Below are 16,884 nucleotides of genomic sequence, written 5' to 3'. Positions count from 1 at the left end.
AAAATTTATTTTTCTATATGATTGATTAATTATATATTTTCTATATAATTAATCTTAAGGGTGCTGAAAATGAGGTTACCTAAAGTAGATAATACACGCTTATACTTTGCACATTAGTAATTCAAGTGTCCTATTGACCTTATTGATTGATCCATTCGGAGGATTAGAAAAAGAACAATTGCTGGCCGGGCTTGGCAGCTCATGTCTATAATTTCAGCACTTTGGGAGGCTGAGGTGGGTGGATCATCAGAGATCAGGAGTTCACAACCAGCCTGGCTAACATGGTGAAACCCTGTCTCTATTAAAAATACAAAAATTAGTGCAATTCTAGCTGCTTGGGAGCCTGAGGCAGGAACATTGCTTGAACTTGAGAGGTATAGGTTGTAGTGGGGCAAGATCCAGCCTGGGTGACAGAGCAAGACTCTGGAGGGGAGGGGAGGGGAGGGGAGGGGAGGGGAGGGGAGGGGAGGGTGGCGAGAGGGGCGAGAGGGGCGAGAGGGGCGAGAGGGGGAGGGGGGATAGGGGGAGAGAAGAGAAGAGAAGAGAAGCAAAGCGAAGCATTGCCTGTGACATGTAGAAAATGACACTTCCTAGGACTCTAAGCATATTAAGGAATCATAGAAAGGATAAAAGTGAGCTGAAAAAGATCGTAATTGTTAGATACTTTGGTCCTCCTTCTTTGTACCTCTGAACATCCTGGGACCTAAGCACTGACTCAACTTCAACATAAACATATACACATTTTCTCACACTCATGCATACAGATGAGATAAACACCCTTGCTCTCAAACTGATCCATGTGCAGAATAGGCTTCAGGTTAGTGACAGCCCCTAAAAGCATGCTACAATCCTTAACTGAAATCCTATGGATTCCCAAAGCCCCATTTCAAAGATGTTCTAAAAACATCTGCTTCATACTACCCAGCCTGTAATTACGTGGCTAGCAGTTATCTAGGGAGACAAGAAATCTAGATGTCATGTTGTAATTGGGAAATAGCTACAATAAACAAACCAGAGCATTTTCTTTGTGGAAGAGCATTGGATATTCATTTAGAGACATCTACACAAAAGCACCTAGCCTTAGAAACACAAAATCTTCAGCAAATCATCAGCATAGTTTCTTTAGATAAGAGACAGGAAGAAGATGACAGGTAAATGAAGGGTGTGAAGAATGTCACCTTAGCACATTTATCCTCATACTGCATTAGAAGCTAACAGAGAAACTTCTCTGTTTTCAAAAAAGGGCAAACATCATAGTACCTTCACTGCATGTCTTTACTGACTCACTCTACTTTATTATATAACAAGTTGTTAACTAAATGAATTTTCTTTAAAATTTCTAACTCTGAAGTAAAAACAGGGAAGACAACTAGAATCATATTTTTTAAATATGAGTTATGCTATATACCAAAACTTAAGAGCTTTTAATCTAAATAATTGTGTTTAGTCCCACTACAAGACTATAGGGAGAAAAGGTAATATTATTTTTACTGATGAAACATTCTGAGGCTTAACCAAAAAAAATTTAAACAACTTGTTCTAGTTTTCATAGTTTTTTCAAAGGAGAAGAATGGAATAGACAAGTAGCACTTCTGAAGTTTTCAAGTAAAAGAGGATGAGCAGGGAATAAAATCACCTAGACTGTCTCAGTAGAGGAAGAAAAATCCCTGTTGACAGGAAGTGAGCCCTGTCTCCCATACTTGCAAATGGCAGTAGTGGTGGTACAAATCACTTATTAGCAAAGAGTTTTTGAGCAGCTATTATGTGCTAGGTGGTGGTGTTAGAACTGGAGATACAATAATAAACAGAAGTAGCCAAAATTTCTACCCTCATGGAGACCTCCCAATTTCTAAGTGGAAGACAATGAACAACATATTATACAAAAGTAACAATGTATTGTGCATAAAAGAGTGATAAATACTAAGGGAAAAAAGAAAACATAAACAGAGTATGAAATGTCATGGAGAGGAGTCGCAATTTTGTATTGAATAGGAAAGACCTCCCTGAGTAGGTGACATTTAAGTCAACACCTGAAAGAAGGGAGGACATGTGACACTTAGATATTTAGGGAAAAAGAACATAAGAGAAGGAAACCTCAAGTTCAGAGATCCTGAGTTGGGTTTATTCCTAGATTGTTTGGGAACAGTGAGGGAGGCAATGTGACTGAAAGAGAATCACAGAATTAACAGAAAGTATTAATAGGAAATAAGGTCAGAGAAATACTGAGGAGGCAGATCATGCAAGAACACTTCATATTCATCCTAAGACCTTAGTCTGAGTGATACTGTAAGCTAATGAAGTTTTGAACAAAAAGTGAATGAATCATAACAACATAAAAGTAATTTATTTAAATGATTACACACCATTCAGGTTCTATGTACATGTTTATTTTATTTGGGGTGCAAGAGAGTTAGATGTGTAGTAGGAAATGCAGAGACAGACGGAACTGTATTAGAATAATTGGTTAATAGATTTCTGTGGCTTCCTAAACATCAGGGACCAATTCACATGATTATTCACAAGATTGACAGAAAGACCAGGGTCCAGTTGGATGGTAGATGACAGACTCTGGGTAGATGGTCTGCATAAACCAAAGATATTCAATCCTTTTTGTTATATAAGTGTGAGCATGTATAATATTGATAATTTCTAAAAGACACTTTGACAACTCTTATGAAAAATCCTTTACCTATTTTGACTTGTGATTATTATGCATTCTGTGCCTGTATATTTCATACAAGCTATAAATATATACATCGTCTATCCACAAAAATGGAAAATTAAAATTTAAAGAAAAAGAGGCTCATTACTACATTCCCAGCATTTTGGGAGACAAAGGCAGGTGCATTGCTTGAGTCCGCAAGTTCGATACCAACCTGGGAAATGTGGTAAAACCCCATTTATACCCCCCAAAATACACAAATTAGCCAGGTATGGCGGTGCACACCTGTAGACCCAGCTGCTGGGGAGGCTGAGCTGGGAGGATCACTTGAGCCTGGAAGCTCAATAGCCTGAAGCACCACTGCACTCTAGCCTGGGCAGCAAAGTGAGACCTTGCCTCAAAACAACAACATAGGCAAATTAATTAATTAAAGTTCAATCAAAGCCAATTTTTGAAAACCTATGTGAAAAATAATTATTCTTGCTGTACTTTATACAAATAATCAGGCCAAGTTTAAACTTGGCCTGATTATTTGTCTGATTTACAAGCAAATCAGTCTTACCATGATTTGTCTTTAGTAAAAATGTAAGACTGGAGAGAGAAAAACTATTTTCCAAGAACTCTGCTATATACCTGCTATTAGATTCTAGTGTCACCAGTTGTTTTTGAGTTTTTTCCTGCAATTTAGACTGACCTTGCTTATTCCTGTGAACAAATTAGTAATTTCTGACTGCAGCTCAGAAGAAACATGGAGGACATGGAATGTAAAATTCCAGGTTAGTATTATAATTCTGGATATGTATTGGAATCAGCTAGCAACCCCATATCAGTTTGGTTCCAAGTTACAGTCACCAAGTTCATAGAAAGACTTCTTATTTAGTTTACTTACTTAGTTTATTGGGATCGTTATTACTTATTTTGCTTTACTATTGTGGAATATATTGCTATTCTACTCTATGTGTAGGAATGCAGGATAATTTTACTCAACATTCTCTTAAATTGAACACTCAATCTTCCAGATATCACCTTTTGACGAAAACCATGAGTTACGAGTGGCCCTCAACATACAGATGCTTTCTGACTGAGTCCTCTCTTCGCTGAATACAAGAGACCCTAATAGGCAGGAATATCATCACCCCTATTCAGCCTGAAAAAGTTACAGAAGATGGATTTTCATCCCTCTACAATCCTTAGGATTAGGGTTACCTTATAAAAGGGAAAGGGAAATATGTCAGAGGTATTCAAATGTCAGAGGGACTCCATCTTGAATAGAGATTGGGTAAAATAAGACTGAGACCTACTGGGCTGCATTCCAAGGTGGTTAGGCATTCTTAGTCACAGGATGAGATAGGAAGTTGGCACAAGATACGGGTCACAAAGACCTTGCTGATATAATAGCATGAGGTAAAGCAGCTGGTTGAAACCCACCAAAATAAAGATGGCTGTGAAAGTGACCTCTGGTCATACTTATGGCTCATTATATGCTAATTATAATACATTAGCATGCTAAAAGACACTCTCACTAGTGCTAGGAGATTACAAATGCTAAGGGAATGTCAGGAAGTTACCCTATATGGTATAAAAAGGAAGGAACGGAACCCCCACTTCTGGGAAGTGCTTATCCCATTCCCAGAAGACTCATGAAACATTAATCCCTTGTATAGTTTATAATCAGAAAATAACCATAAAAATAGCCAACCAGTAGCCATTGGGGCTGCTCTGCCTGTGGAGTAGCCATTCTTTTATTCCTTTACTTTCCTAATAAACTTGCTTTCACTGTACTCTATGGACTTGCCCTGAATTCAGTCTTGTGTAAGGTCTGAGAACCCTCCCTTGGGGTCTGGATCAGGATCCCTTTGCGGTAACACATTCATCACTGAATACTGTCTGTGTTGTTTTAGTCAACAGTACTTAGAGCACTAGAATCCCTGGCTGATTTCTGCCTATGATCCCCCAAATCATGAGATATGGTTGTTGTTTTAAGCTGCTAGGTTCCAGAGTAATTGCTTTTTTAACATAGCAATAAATACTTGGAACATTTCCCATTAAAATGTTATATAATCTTTTTTTAAAAGATTTACTGCATGTCTCGAAAAAAAAAAATTGCATGTAGTTAACAAAAACATTCTCCTAACCTGCAGTTGAAATCAGGCTGTGTGCCTGAGAGTCATTTGTATCAGCAGGATCAAACAGTCCAGTCTCTAACATTCTGTGCTCAGGAAATGTTTGTTGACTAGTATATCCATACTTCTAACATGATTTTAGGCTCCCATGATAAAGATCAGGGGTCTAAAAAAAGTAAGTAGCAAATCACAATCCCAAAATGAACCAAAGAAAAGAAACATAGATGACTCCAGGAAGATAAAAACTGTATATTACTATTATAATTCCTTTACAACATTTTCTTATTCCAAGTATTATATTCAAAAGACAGTCATTCAATAAGTATTTACTGAATATATTCTATTCACTAAAAGGTATTTCTCTTTGGGAGAAGGGAGTGTTAAGGGTATAAAGACACACCAAATAGAAATTGTAGCATGTATAAAGGTTCAGAAATTAGACTGTCAAAGGACTGCAAGTTATTCAGCAGAGCGAAGCTTGCAGGAGACAGGTGTACTTAGAGAGATGAGAGACCAAGTGAAAGAAGTGAACAGAGGCAGATCATAAAATGCCTTTCATGCCATGTTAGGAAATTTGAATATTGTTCCAGGAACAATGGGAGACATGGGGGTTTCTGCAGAGGCGATTAGCTTAGAACTGCATCATAGAAAAATCTCTTCAGTTGCTAACTGGAGCACTAAACTGATGATTCCAACCCAAAGCAATAAATCAGATAGATGTGGGCCATCTGGTGAGGTGAGTGGCAGTAGAAGATAAGACCAAATTTTAATTATACTTGATATCAAAAGGTCTTGGTGACTGTATATGGGTCAGAAGCAAAAGGGAAAAGGCCAAGTTAACCCCCAGGGTTATGGCTCACAAGTTAAAGAAAACTAGATGTGAGCAAGGGTTAAGAGGAAGATGTGGTGGCAAGTTCACAAGTCCAGCTCTATAAATGAGAGCGCCTGCTGCATCTGGCAATCTGCCATTTTGCCTTTACAGTGGTTCCAGAAACTACATTAAAACAATTTGGATTTAGAAGTCGGTAGCCCATGCTGCGAGCAGAAGTCTTAGAAATAAATCAATGCAGCAACCTAGTACTGCTGAGTCATATTAATCACAGCATCATGATGGGCATAGAGGCAATTTGTAAAGAAACCGTTCTTTCCACCTCTGAATCTATACAGTGCACTATAAATAAGCTGAATAGGTAGCAGAAAGAAAGCAGAAACAGTGAGATGTACACTAGTAAAAGAAAATCAATGTAATCTTTGTGTTCAGGAGATGGTACGATTTAAGTTTAAGATACTTAATTCAAAGCAATCTAACTTTTTTTGTGCAGGAACACCATTAATTCAAGCTATGAGACACTGGTCTTATCCTACTCCCTTCCCAGCACATTGTCTGTAACTGTGGAGGATTCAATGGAGATGCCCATAAATAACCTGGTGTTCAATTAGATAAGAAATGCTGAATTAATAAAGGCATGAGATAAAAGAGGTTTGGGAGAGGACCCAGGACAGCGCTGAACAATGAGCATTCTGGTTCTAATGTCAACTAGCTTGTTGGCTCGAAAAGTAAAATCTCTATGATTACATTTTCTCAAACATAAATTGAGCTTAAAGACTATAAAGTCTAGTTTTTCTCAGTCGGAATTATTTAAAGGCCAGGATTCTAAAGATGGCCTTTACATTCATAAAGAGCTATTTATAGAAAAAAAAAATGAAAATTGTGTGTGTGTGTGTGTGTGTGTGTGTGTGTGTGTGTGACCATCCTGTCCAACACGGTGAAACCTCATCTCTACTTAAACAAATACAAAAATTAGGTGGGCGTGGTGGCAGGTGCCTATTATCCCAGCTACTGGGGAGGCTGAGGCAGGAGAATCGCTTGAACTCAGGAGAAGGAGGTTGCAGTGAGCCTAGATGGCACCATTTCACTACAGCCCAGGTAACAGAGTGAGACTCCATCTCAAAAAATAATAAAAATACATAATAATATTTTTTGAGTGCTGACTATACACCAGGAATTCTTCTAGGTTGTTAATATATATTTCAGTTTATTTAAAGCTTTCAATTAGTCCTGAAGAAACTTAAGATCAAGGATTTGCCCATGGCTATAGAATAAGTGGCTGAAGTGGGATTTAAAGGCAGTCCTGCTGGATTCTGCATTACTTCTCAATACCCACATTGTTTCTCCAAGGAGAAGAGCCACCTGCTGTCTTCCAAATTAAAATTCACAGCAAAAGAGGGATTGGGAATTGTTTTGTGGGGTTTTACATATAACAGGGGGAATCAAGTTTTCAGACAATAAAGTTTCAAAGGAAGGTACAGATACTTTTGTTCTTGTGAAGGTCTATAAAAATGTGACATATTTTCACCTTTCCAATGTGGATTATATGTGATACTTGACAAGGGTAAGAGGAGAATTAGAACAGATATTTCAAAGGCCAAACTAACTTTATATAATTAACTGATTTCCCCGCGTCTAGTGTCTTGCCAAAACATTATCACTAACATAATAATGAGCACAAATAGTGATTCTAAAACACAATTCTACAGCTCTGAACGAATTTGTGTAATGATATTTTTTTAAATGATATTCTTTTTACATTATAATGCCTGGAAAATGATTTGATGACTACTATTTGGTTTGAGAATTCATTGTCAGGTGGATTAACAGTTTGTAAACAGTTATTTACTTTCAGAAAGAGAAAGTCTTATTAAGCATGCCTTACATTAGACAAAAGATCATTCTTTCCACAAACCAAAATTCACGTAGCTTACTTCTAAGCTCTGGCTTTTCAAATTATCGGTAAAAATCACCTACTTTAAACTAATGAAGTCTGCTCTAAATGAGGAAAAAATGCTGTTGCCAGGCAACAATGATGACATAGGGCTTCTTTTCTTTCTCACCAGATGGATACTGTCACGGCATCTTGCAGAGATGACACGGTGTCTATATAACTGCTTTTTTCCCCATCACAACTTCTCATGATAAATTTCTCAAAAATATCCTTTCTTTGAATGGAAGAAAAATATAAATTTATTTCTATTAACGTGTGAAAAACAAAGATGAATCAGAAAGAAGTAAGTCATTCATATTACTGAAAGAGTACTTGCATTCTACTATTTGTAAGTAGCCTAGGGCATCTCCCAGACAATCTTGTTCATGGGGCTGTGTTTTGCCAGTTGAGCACAACCCAGCTCTTTGAGTTCTACAGTTTGCATTTCACACTAGTTCAATGAATTATCTTTGAAACACAGGCATGTACTTTAAAGAAACTCTACCAACATAGCACAAATCTGATAGACTCAGAAATTACTGGGTAAAATACAGAAGCAGACAATAATAAGTAGTTTAAAAACAAAATCCAAGGCCGGGCGCGGTGGCTCAAGCCTGTAATCCCAGCACTTTGGGAGGCCGAGGCGGGTGGATCATGAGGTCAACAGATCGAGACCATCCTGGTCAACATGGTGAAACCCCGTCTCTACTAAATATTACAAAAATTAGCTGGGCACGGTGGTGCGTGCCTGTAATCCCAGCTACTCAGGAGGCTGAGGTAGGAGAATTGCCTGAACCCAGGGGGCGGAGGTTGCGGTGAGCCGAGATCGCGCCATTGCACTCCAGCCTGGGTAACAAGAGTGAAACTCTGTCTCAAAAAAAAAAAGCAAAATCCAGAAGGAAGCATTTGATAGCACATGAAAATATTCTGCTCCCCAATCTGTAGCCAGAGGAATATTTGCTAATGGCTATTGGTACCCAAACCATAGGAAACAGATTTGTAAATAATTCAAGATGGAGTCCTCAAGTCACCTATAATATACTTTCTTCATTGTCACATCAAACATACAGAGCCTTTTATAGCTTATGCCTAGGAATGCATTTTGCAGTAAATATACAAGATTTTGTACAGTACACAAGCTAAGTAACTTGGGAAGAAAGTCACACATCTAACACACAGTTGTAAAATATTTTAAAAATAAAAGAAGTAACAAGAGGCCTAATGTTTTCAATGCTGATTCCAGGGATATAAAATTCCCTATTATAGCTTAAGTGTTCAGAACTACAGTCTGACAGATTAAAATCTCTGCAATTCAGTAGATCAGCATGGACACATGAAAGAAAAATGTCTGAGAATTCAAGAGTAACAATGGAAGAGGACACTTGGGGGGAAAATTGACTTAGACTTTAATATCTTACCTATCAAATCCTCAATTCCTAGTTAAGTGTCTTACAATTAGTTTACTTAGGAGGAATGAGACAGGGCTATAGTTGTGCCTATAACATTTCCCATAGAGATCTCTGTTATTTAACTCTTAGTAATTATTCTATTTTGTGGTTTTGATGTTTGAAATAAAATGTATTGCTGTCTTAAAAAATTTCTGGGCTAATGACTTTTCTCCAGACATTCCTACTAATAAGGATTAAATTTGATCAGCCCAGTCAACTTCTGTAGTTAAAAGTCTTGCCTCAGTTGTCTGCTCTCAGGAATATTAACTTACCAAGCTGTGCAAAAGTAAGAAATCATGTCAAGTAGCTCTTAAAACTTTTTAATAATATGGTATAAGGGTATGTGTACCCTTAGAATCAATAGTTTAGATTTAGGAGCTGACATGACTGATGTTTGCTGTAGCCTTTGGATCCAGTTTAACAAAATCTAAAATTATCAGATTCTTTCTCAATGGAAGAAGAGTTAGGCTGTAGATAGACTATAGTTACTTCAGAACTACAGTTGCAATTTAAACCGAAGCAGTTCAACAAAGTATGGAGCAAAATACTCAGATGATACCAAGATTTAAGAACTCAATAAAGATGGCTCAAGGCAGATAAAGTAAGATCAATAATTTCAAACCTCACCAATGTCTCAATTTATTAGATGACTACTGTTTTCTCATTGAAATTCTTTAGAGTTTAAAATTCTTTAGAGTTGAATTTCACTGAAATTCTTCCTTAGAGTTTAAAAAAATCCTGTAAATTATCTAAGAATTATGAAAATTATCTAAGAATCTTCCATTAAAATGATGAAAACATGCAACAAAAGCACTGAGTGCTGCCCCAGTTGGTGGTCATTACTTCATTTCGACTATATCATCAGTACCTGGACACTTGAAACCCTTTCCATACAAGCTCTAGATCTTCTGGTGGTAAGTATACACTTTGTGTCCTGTGAATTCTATTGAAATAAACCCTTCACTAAGTTGTCCTTTATAAAAGCCACTGTGGAACTTGAGTATTCTATCTTTGTAGCTGTCATGAAGTACCTGAGTGATAGCAAGAGAAACAATAAAGTGTTTTTACCTAGGATTAAACAACATTAAACAATTGGGGCTTAAGGATGTTTTGTTACAATCTTTTCTAAACCAATACCATATCTTGTAGCAAAATAAAAGGGAGGGAGGGAGGGAAGAAGGATGGAAGAGAGAGGTAAGGAGGAAAGAAGGGAGGAAGAGAGCGAAGGGGAAGGGAGGGAGGGAAGGGAGCAAAAGGAAGGAGGGAGGGAGGGAGGGAGGGAAGGAGGGAAGGAGGGAGGAATGAGGGAAAGGGAAAGGGAAAGGAAAGGAAAAAACAGATCTAATGTGTTTAGAATTTAACAGTAAGTCTCTGAACTTTAGCAAATCTTTTTTTGTACTAGTTCATTTTCTCATAAAAACAAGAGGTCCTTTATAGTCATCTTAAATTACAAGAACAAAAATCCTGCAAAGGCCACCATGCACTGCACTGGCAATTCTTTTCTTCCAAAATTGTGCTTCCTGTCTGACCTCTATAACAATATAGCGTTTTATTGTTATAGGGGATTGTACAGCTGAGGATAGTTTTTTTCATGTTCACTTTTTTTTGCACATGAATTACCATGTTTTAATGAAACAATTATCTTCTTTATTTTCCCTTTTTAAATTATGATTGTAACACCCCTGTTTCTCTATCTCTGGGTAAAAAAGAAAATGAAAAAATTCAGTCAGTAATCCAGATGTTTTCAATCTTCTTATGGATGAGTTACTGTGAAGATAAAACATCTGGGTGAATGACAATTTGGCTTTTATACAGATTTAGAAACAAATAGAGACAACTCTCCTCTCTAAACTTGACAAGACCAATTTCCTTCATGAGAACATTAAATATTTACATTATTATATTCCAAAGCAAGAGCTTCATGCTTCAGTGGTACTGAACAGCAACAATTTAATAAAATATTCATATGGGGGTGGAGGGTGCTAATCTGTTCTTGTATTTTCCACAGACTAGCTCTCCATTTAGAATATTAGGTTTTATTTGAATAGATATCAAAGAATGCCTATATTAATGAAATAAAAAAGGATGTTACTAGAATCTGTTGGTTCTAATACAAATAGCACAAGAGTAACAATAATAATGTGTGATGATTAATTTTAGGTGTCAATTTGACTGTATTAAGAAATACCTAGCAACCTAGAAAAGCATTATTATTTACTGTGTTTGGGAAGATGTTTCCAGAAGAGACTAATATATGAGTCTGAGAGCACACGATGAGAAGATCTTTCCTCATTGCGGGAGGGCACTATCCAGTTAGTCAGGGCCAGAAAGAACAAGAACAGAGGAAAGAAGTATCCATCTGCTGAAGTTGGAATATACTCTTCTTCTATCCCTGGACAACAACTCCAGGCTCTCCGTTTTTTGGAGTCCAGGACTTATACAAGTAGCCCCCTGAGTTCTCAAGCTTTTGGTCTTGAACTAAGAGTGACACCATTCATTAGCTTCCCTGATTCTGAGGCTTTTGGACTTGGACTGAGCCACACTACCAGAATTCCAGGGTCTCCAGCTTGCACATGGCCTGTTATAGGACTCCTTAGCCTCTGTAATCAAGTCAGCCAATCTATCTAACAAGTCTCCTCTTTTAAATCTGTATCTCTATCTATGAATTCTGTCTCTCTGGAGAACCCTGATTAATAAAACATGGTCATATATATGAATTGACTGCAGAGTCCCTTCTTACAACTCAAGTCAAAGGAACAAATTTTTATCCACCCATTATAGTTACTTAACATATACCTTATTCATTTCAAATTACATATCTCACTTTCTAAGCAGCTCATTTGTATACCTATATCAATGTAATCAGAGAGCAAATTTTCATGAATTATCCATATACATATGAAATTATATATATATGAGTTTATATGAAAAGTTCATAGAAATGTACAAGTATGTGAAAAATATCAGCTTCTAAGTCAATAACAAGAAAAGGGGACTCTGTAGAAAATTTGAAATTTGAAATAAAGGAAAGAAATCTTTGGTTAAAGCTAACCTTCTCTTAAATATTAACATGTGTTTACTAGAACACTTCTTGGAGAAATGCACTACCACCTATTTGAAATACAAAACTAGGAAACTCATGAATGCACTAGAAATATCAGATGTTTTGTTAAGAGTTCATAATAACTCATAACATACTTGCCCTTTCCCTTAGAATCAAACATCAATTTGATAGCACTTTATGGAAGAATGGTTGAAAATGTTGAACTTTGTGTGTGTGAGTGTGTGTGTGTGTGTATTTTTTTGAGCTTGAGTCTCACTCTGTTGCCCAGGCTGGAGGGCAGTGGTGCAATCTCAGCTCACTGCAACCTCCACCTCCAGGGTTCAAGTGATTCTCCTGACTCAGCCTCCTGAGTAGCTAGGATTACAGGCATGCACCACCACGCCTGGCTAATTTTTGTATTTTTAGCAGAGATGGGGTTTCACCATGTTGGTCAAACTGGTCTTGAACTCCTGACCTCGTGACCCACCCTCCTCGACCTCCCAAAGTGCTGGGATTACAGGCATGAGCCACCATGCCCAGCCCTTTAGTATCATTTTGTAACTACTTATCATGACATACAACTTTAAAAATGATGAATTGATTTTATGCAAATGAGTAGAGATCCTGACTACGTTCCTGTTAGTAGTTGACCTCTGATTCACCTGTATCGAAATTATTTTATAAAGCACAAAATGATCTAGCGATCTAGCTAGTAGCTATCTATCTACCCATCCAAATGTATTTGTGTAGTTTAGCAGGACAGAATACCAAATGCTGGAAAATCAAATGGGATGAGGACAATGGAAATTGAAAAAAATCAGTCATTAGTAAAATCCATGTTTTCTATGGCATTTAACAGTCACTCCAGCCTGATTACAATGACAGCACAGTGACACAATGTGGCTATTAATTCCCTTGGAATAATACATTAAAGAAAAATTGCAAATTCTCATGAAACTCAGTATCACCAGGGACCTCATATGCTTGTCACAGGCTTCGGTGAGCTTTTCTGCAAGCCTGAATACACTAACTACATACATTCACACATGCTATTATATATTAAGAAAAAGTAAAAGAATTTTATAGTTGTATTTATGAATGTGCTGGCTTTCTTCAGTGAGTTTCGGCACAGTCACCTTGGAGAAGGAAACAGAACTCCTCTGCAAGTGTTTGTGTCAGGTCACATTTATGTGGGAAGTAATTCCTCCATTTTGACCAGATAAAGAAAATAATCTTAAAGGTGACAAAACATTTACCAGTTCATGACCAAGAAAATAACTGTTAAAAATTTCCTGGCTAATGGTAATACTTAAACACTGTAAATATTTTTCTTGCAGAAGCAATAATTCTCTACTTGTTTTTTTGTATTTCTACACATAGCATTGAAGTGGTACTCAATTTCCCCTTAGTAAAACTGGAGGGAATAGAAACCTTTTGATTTTCATCTTAGGGAAAATGGAAGGAAAGTGTCTTCTGCTCTGATCATTCATTTTATATTTCATATTTCAAAGGAGAAAACACTTTTTTTTTTTTGGAGACTCAATTTTGCTCTGTTGCCCAGGCTGGAGTGCAAATGACAGGACCTCAGCTCACTGAAACCTCTGCCTCTTGGGTTCAAGTGATTCTCCCAACTCAGCTTCCCGAGTATCTGGGTTTATGGGCATGTGCCACCATGCCCAGCTAGCTTTTTGTATTTTAAGTAGAGATGGGTTTCACCATCTTGGTCAGACTGGTCTCAAACTCCTGACCTCTAGTGATCTGCCTGCCTTGGCCTCCCAAAGTGCAGGAATTATAGGCATGAATCACCATGCCCAGCCAGAAAACACATTGTTAAAGAACAATATTCAAGGACATAATATAAAAAGTATAATTTCTCAGAATCAAAAATTTCAGAAATATCAAACACTGAATTTGAGGTTTAGTCATTCAGTTAATCTTTTACATGAAAATCATTTTTAATCAGAGCTATTTTTTTGTGAAGTAATGATCCATTTTTAACCCAAATTGGATATTCTGCCCCAGAAGCACAGAAGATAAGAATACTGAAAACATTTATATAAAAATGTTGATCTAATTCATTGAACTAACTGGGACTGAACCAAAATATGAATATATGAAGGTTGTAGGACAGCCAAGGCTCATAGTTGCTTTCAGTGGGTCAAACTGTTTAAAATCTCTATACTTGGTGAGGAGATAAATGGCTTCTAGACAATGCACCCACTCTCATGTATATAGCCATCCCTCCAAAGAAGAAGGAGCGTTTTTGTTGTAGTTGTCTGCTTATTCCAAAGTTTATAGTCAATTTATTTAATATGAAAATTTGTTTCCCAAGAACACTCAGTGGGAGGACTACAGAGAATAAACAAAATAAATTAAATGAATAAATTACATATGCAATGATGATTGTTTTGAAGAAAAATAAGTTTCTCTGCTTTGAATACTAGGTAGAATATATTAGATTTTACAGAATATAGAAGGTGGCCAGAGAGTCCTATGAGAGGAACAAGGCTTCATAAAGGGACTCTGGGAGCAGTGTACAGGGTGTATAAAAAAGCAGAGAGAACAGAGATGAGTGATTAGGTTACTTTAAATCAGGACAGATGATAAGCAGCTGCAATAGTTCAAAGGCAATGGGAATACTGAAGGTGGGATGAACCCAAAATATACTTTAAAGGAAAATATGAGGCTTAGTAACTTACCAGATGTAGGAAACAAAAAAGAGAAGATAGTGCTTTATACCTAGGGACCAAGACAATGGTGGCATCAACGTCACTTATGAATACACTATTAATAACACAATAATAAAAAGTTGCTTATTTTTACTGAAATCTGAACCCCTTGAATCCTGAGTTTGTGCCTGATCTTCTGGTCATAGCTCAAAAGTTTCCTCCAATCCCTGCAGTGTTTTGGGACATTTATTTAATACTTATGTACATGCTAGGAAAATGCTCACCGGTTTGCCACCAATGGTCTAAGACGGGTACTCTGAAGACACTTTTGGACCATTCCAGGGTCTCTATATCACATCGTTCTCCAGCCAAAAATAATGTTTTGAACCTGAATATGAGACAGTGAATTCAAATTATTCCTGGCAAATACATCTAAATAATTTCATTTATATTTTTAAAACACTGTTGAACATAAAACCACACTATCATGATGCAATACAGCCATATAATCAATATATCAGACTGTATAATGATGAGAGGCATTTCTTGTTTGGCCCCAGATGTAAGCAAATACACATCACAAAATTGGAATGAGATACTTCAAAAGTAGAATTCACAGCCACTGCTTTTCAGTTTTTAAAAGAGCAATTGAGCTGATCTCTATAATAGATCTGTCATATTCAAGTAATATCAAAGATAAAATCTCTTTCACCTTGACATTATCCCTGCTAATTTTGGCTCCAAATTTGATTGCTGTATTTTAAGTAAGGATATACACAAAATATACATACATAAGTATCAGCTAAGGCAGTAAATACTTATATGAATTTGTTCTTTCTTGTGAATTCCTCTGATAAAGGTTACTCTGATTTCAAGTACATATTTTTCCTATTCCAAAGACATATATGGGATAGATAGCTGATAAAGAAGTAAATGCCATTGTGGCCTTGGAAGACAAAAACGTTCTTCAATCAAAAGGAATCCAAGGTTACTAACAGATGCAGGAGAATAAGCATCTTTTGCAGAAAGTACCATACCACAGAATGGAAAAAATGAAATAGAAAAATAGAATTGTGTTGACCCCATTAGTGGTTCATTGAGAGCATGGAATTTTTTTCCCATTTTGAAATGCTTTCATGGCTTGTTTATTAAAAAAAAAAAAAAGTGTGTGTGTGTGTGTGTGTGTGTGTGTGTGTGTGAAGAGTTAATTTATCAAAGACACACAGTTGACAAAAACCTGCCTACTCATCCTGAACAATGTAATACATTTTACCATATCCTTAATTTTTCATACCATTTCATAAAGATTCTTGAAGATTCAAATATTTCCACCCCAATGTTCCAATAACATTCTGTTTCTGTCTTTGCTATAAACATGTATCTCATTCTAGAATTCTTTCATTTTTGTATATTTCCTACACTGAACTATGAGAGTCTTAGGAACATACATCTTTATAACCCCAAGACCAATCAAAGTACATAAAATTTTTAGGTATTTAAACATTTCTAGATGCTTACAATGATAAAGCACGGAGGTGGGGAGTTGGCAAAATTAACACCAGTTTGTAGTTTGATTTATTCTTCCAAGTAAAAGAGGAGGCATGTTGGTTTCTAAGGGTGTAGAAATTGAGAGGGAACAGTTGACCTGAGGGGAACAAAATTCTGGAATAGGTATTCTAGGATATTTTTGGAGCACAACATAAATGTGAAAAGACTTCAGAACAGCTAGATGGTTTTTATGGAGTCAATCAGTGGCCTGGGAGGCTAAGCAGGAATAGCACAGATTGGATGGGAAATCAATGCTGGAAAGGCCATCTGGACACTCCCAAGTAGGCAGGAATAATGGAAAGGCAAGGTAAGAATAACCAGAATAGAATAAAAATACAACAGTGGGGTAAAAGACTAGAAGTCACATAAGGCGGCAAGCCAGGAATAACCAGAATAAAAGAAATATACAATAGTGAGGTAAAAGACTAGAAGTCACATAAGAAAACAGCTGATGAAAATGAAGGCAAGGTGAGAAAAAATGGGTGTCATTGTAGAGAGAAAGCAATCTCTAACTTAGAGATCCTGAAAATGTGTCTGTTCTGAAAGATGATAGATTTTATGGTAGCTAAGAGGGTCTAACAGTGAAAGACACAGAGGGAAACAAGAGTATTTTGATAGAAGGATTCTTT

The 16,884-nt window shown here is 36.8% G+C and overlaps 1 protein-coding gene across 5 annotated transcripts in view; it reads right to left on the bottom strand.

The window, feature by feature from the left end:
- ACSS3 (acyl-CoA synthetase short chain family member 3) overlaps positions 1-16,884 on the bottom strand; it is a 163,566-nt gene that overhangs the window by 44,902 nt on the left and 101,780 nt on the right. For all 5 annotated transcript variants that reach the window (XR_013521947.1, XR_013521949.1, XR_013521948.1 and 2 more), the window contains one exon: positions 14,992-15,095. Coding sequence is in view for 2 of the 5 variants with exons in the window: in XM_002752792.7 (XP_002752838.4) it covers positions 14,992-15,095 (104 nt within the window). In the remaining 3 variants the exon portion in view is untranslated. The remainder of the gene's footprint in view (positions 1-14,991; positions 15,096-16,884) is intronic.

This window comes from Callithrix jacchus, chromosome 9 (genome assembly GCF_049354715.1).
Source record: "Callithrix jacchus isolate 240 chromosome 9, calJac240_pri, whole genome shotgun sequence".
NCBI classification, from domain to species: Eukaryota; Metazoa; Chordata; class Mammalia; order Primates; family Cebidae; genus Callithrix; species Callithrix jacchus.
Note: the sequence above shows the minus strand (reverse complement) of the source record. Positions and strands in the feature narration are given on the sequence as shown.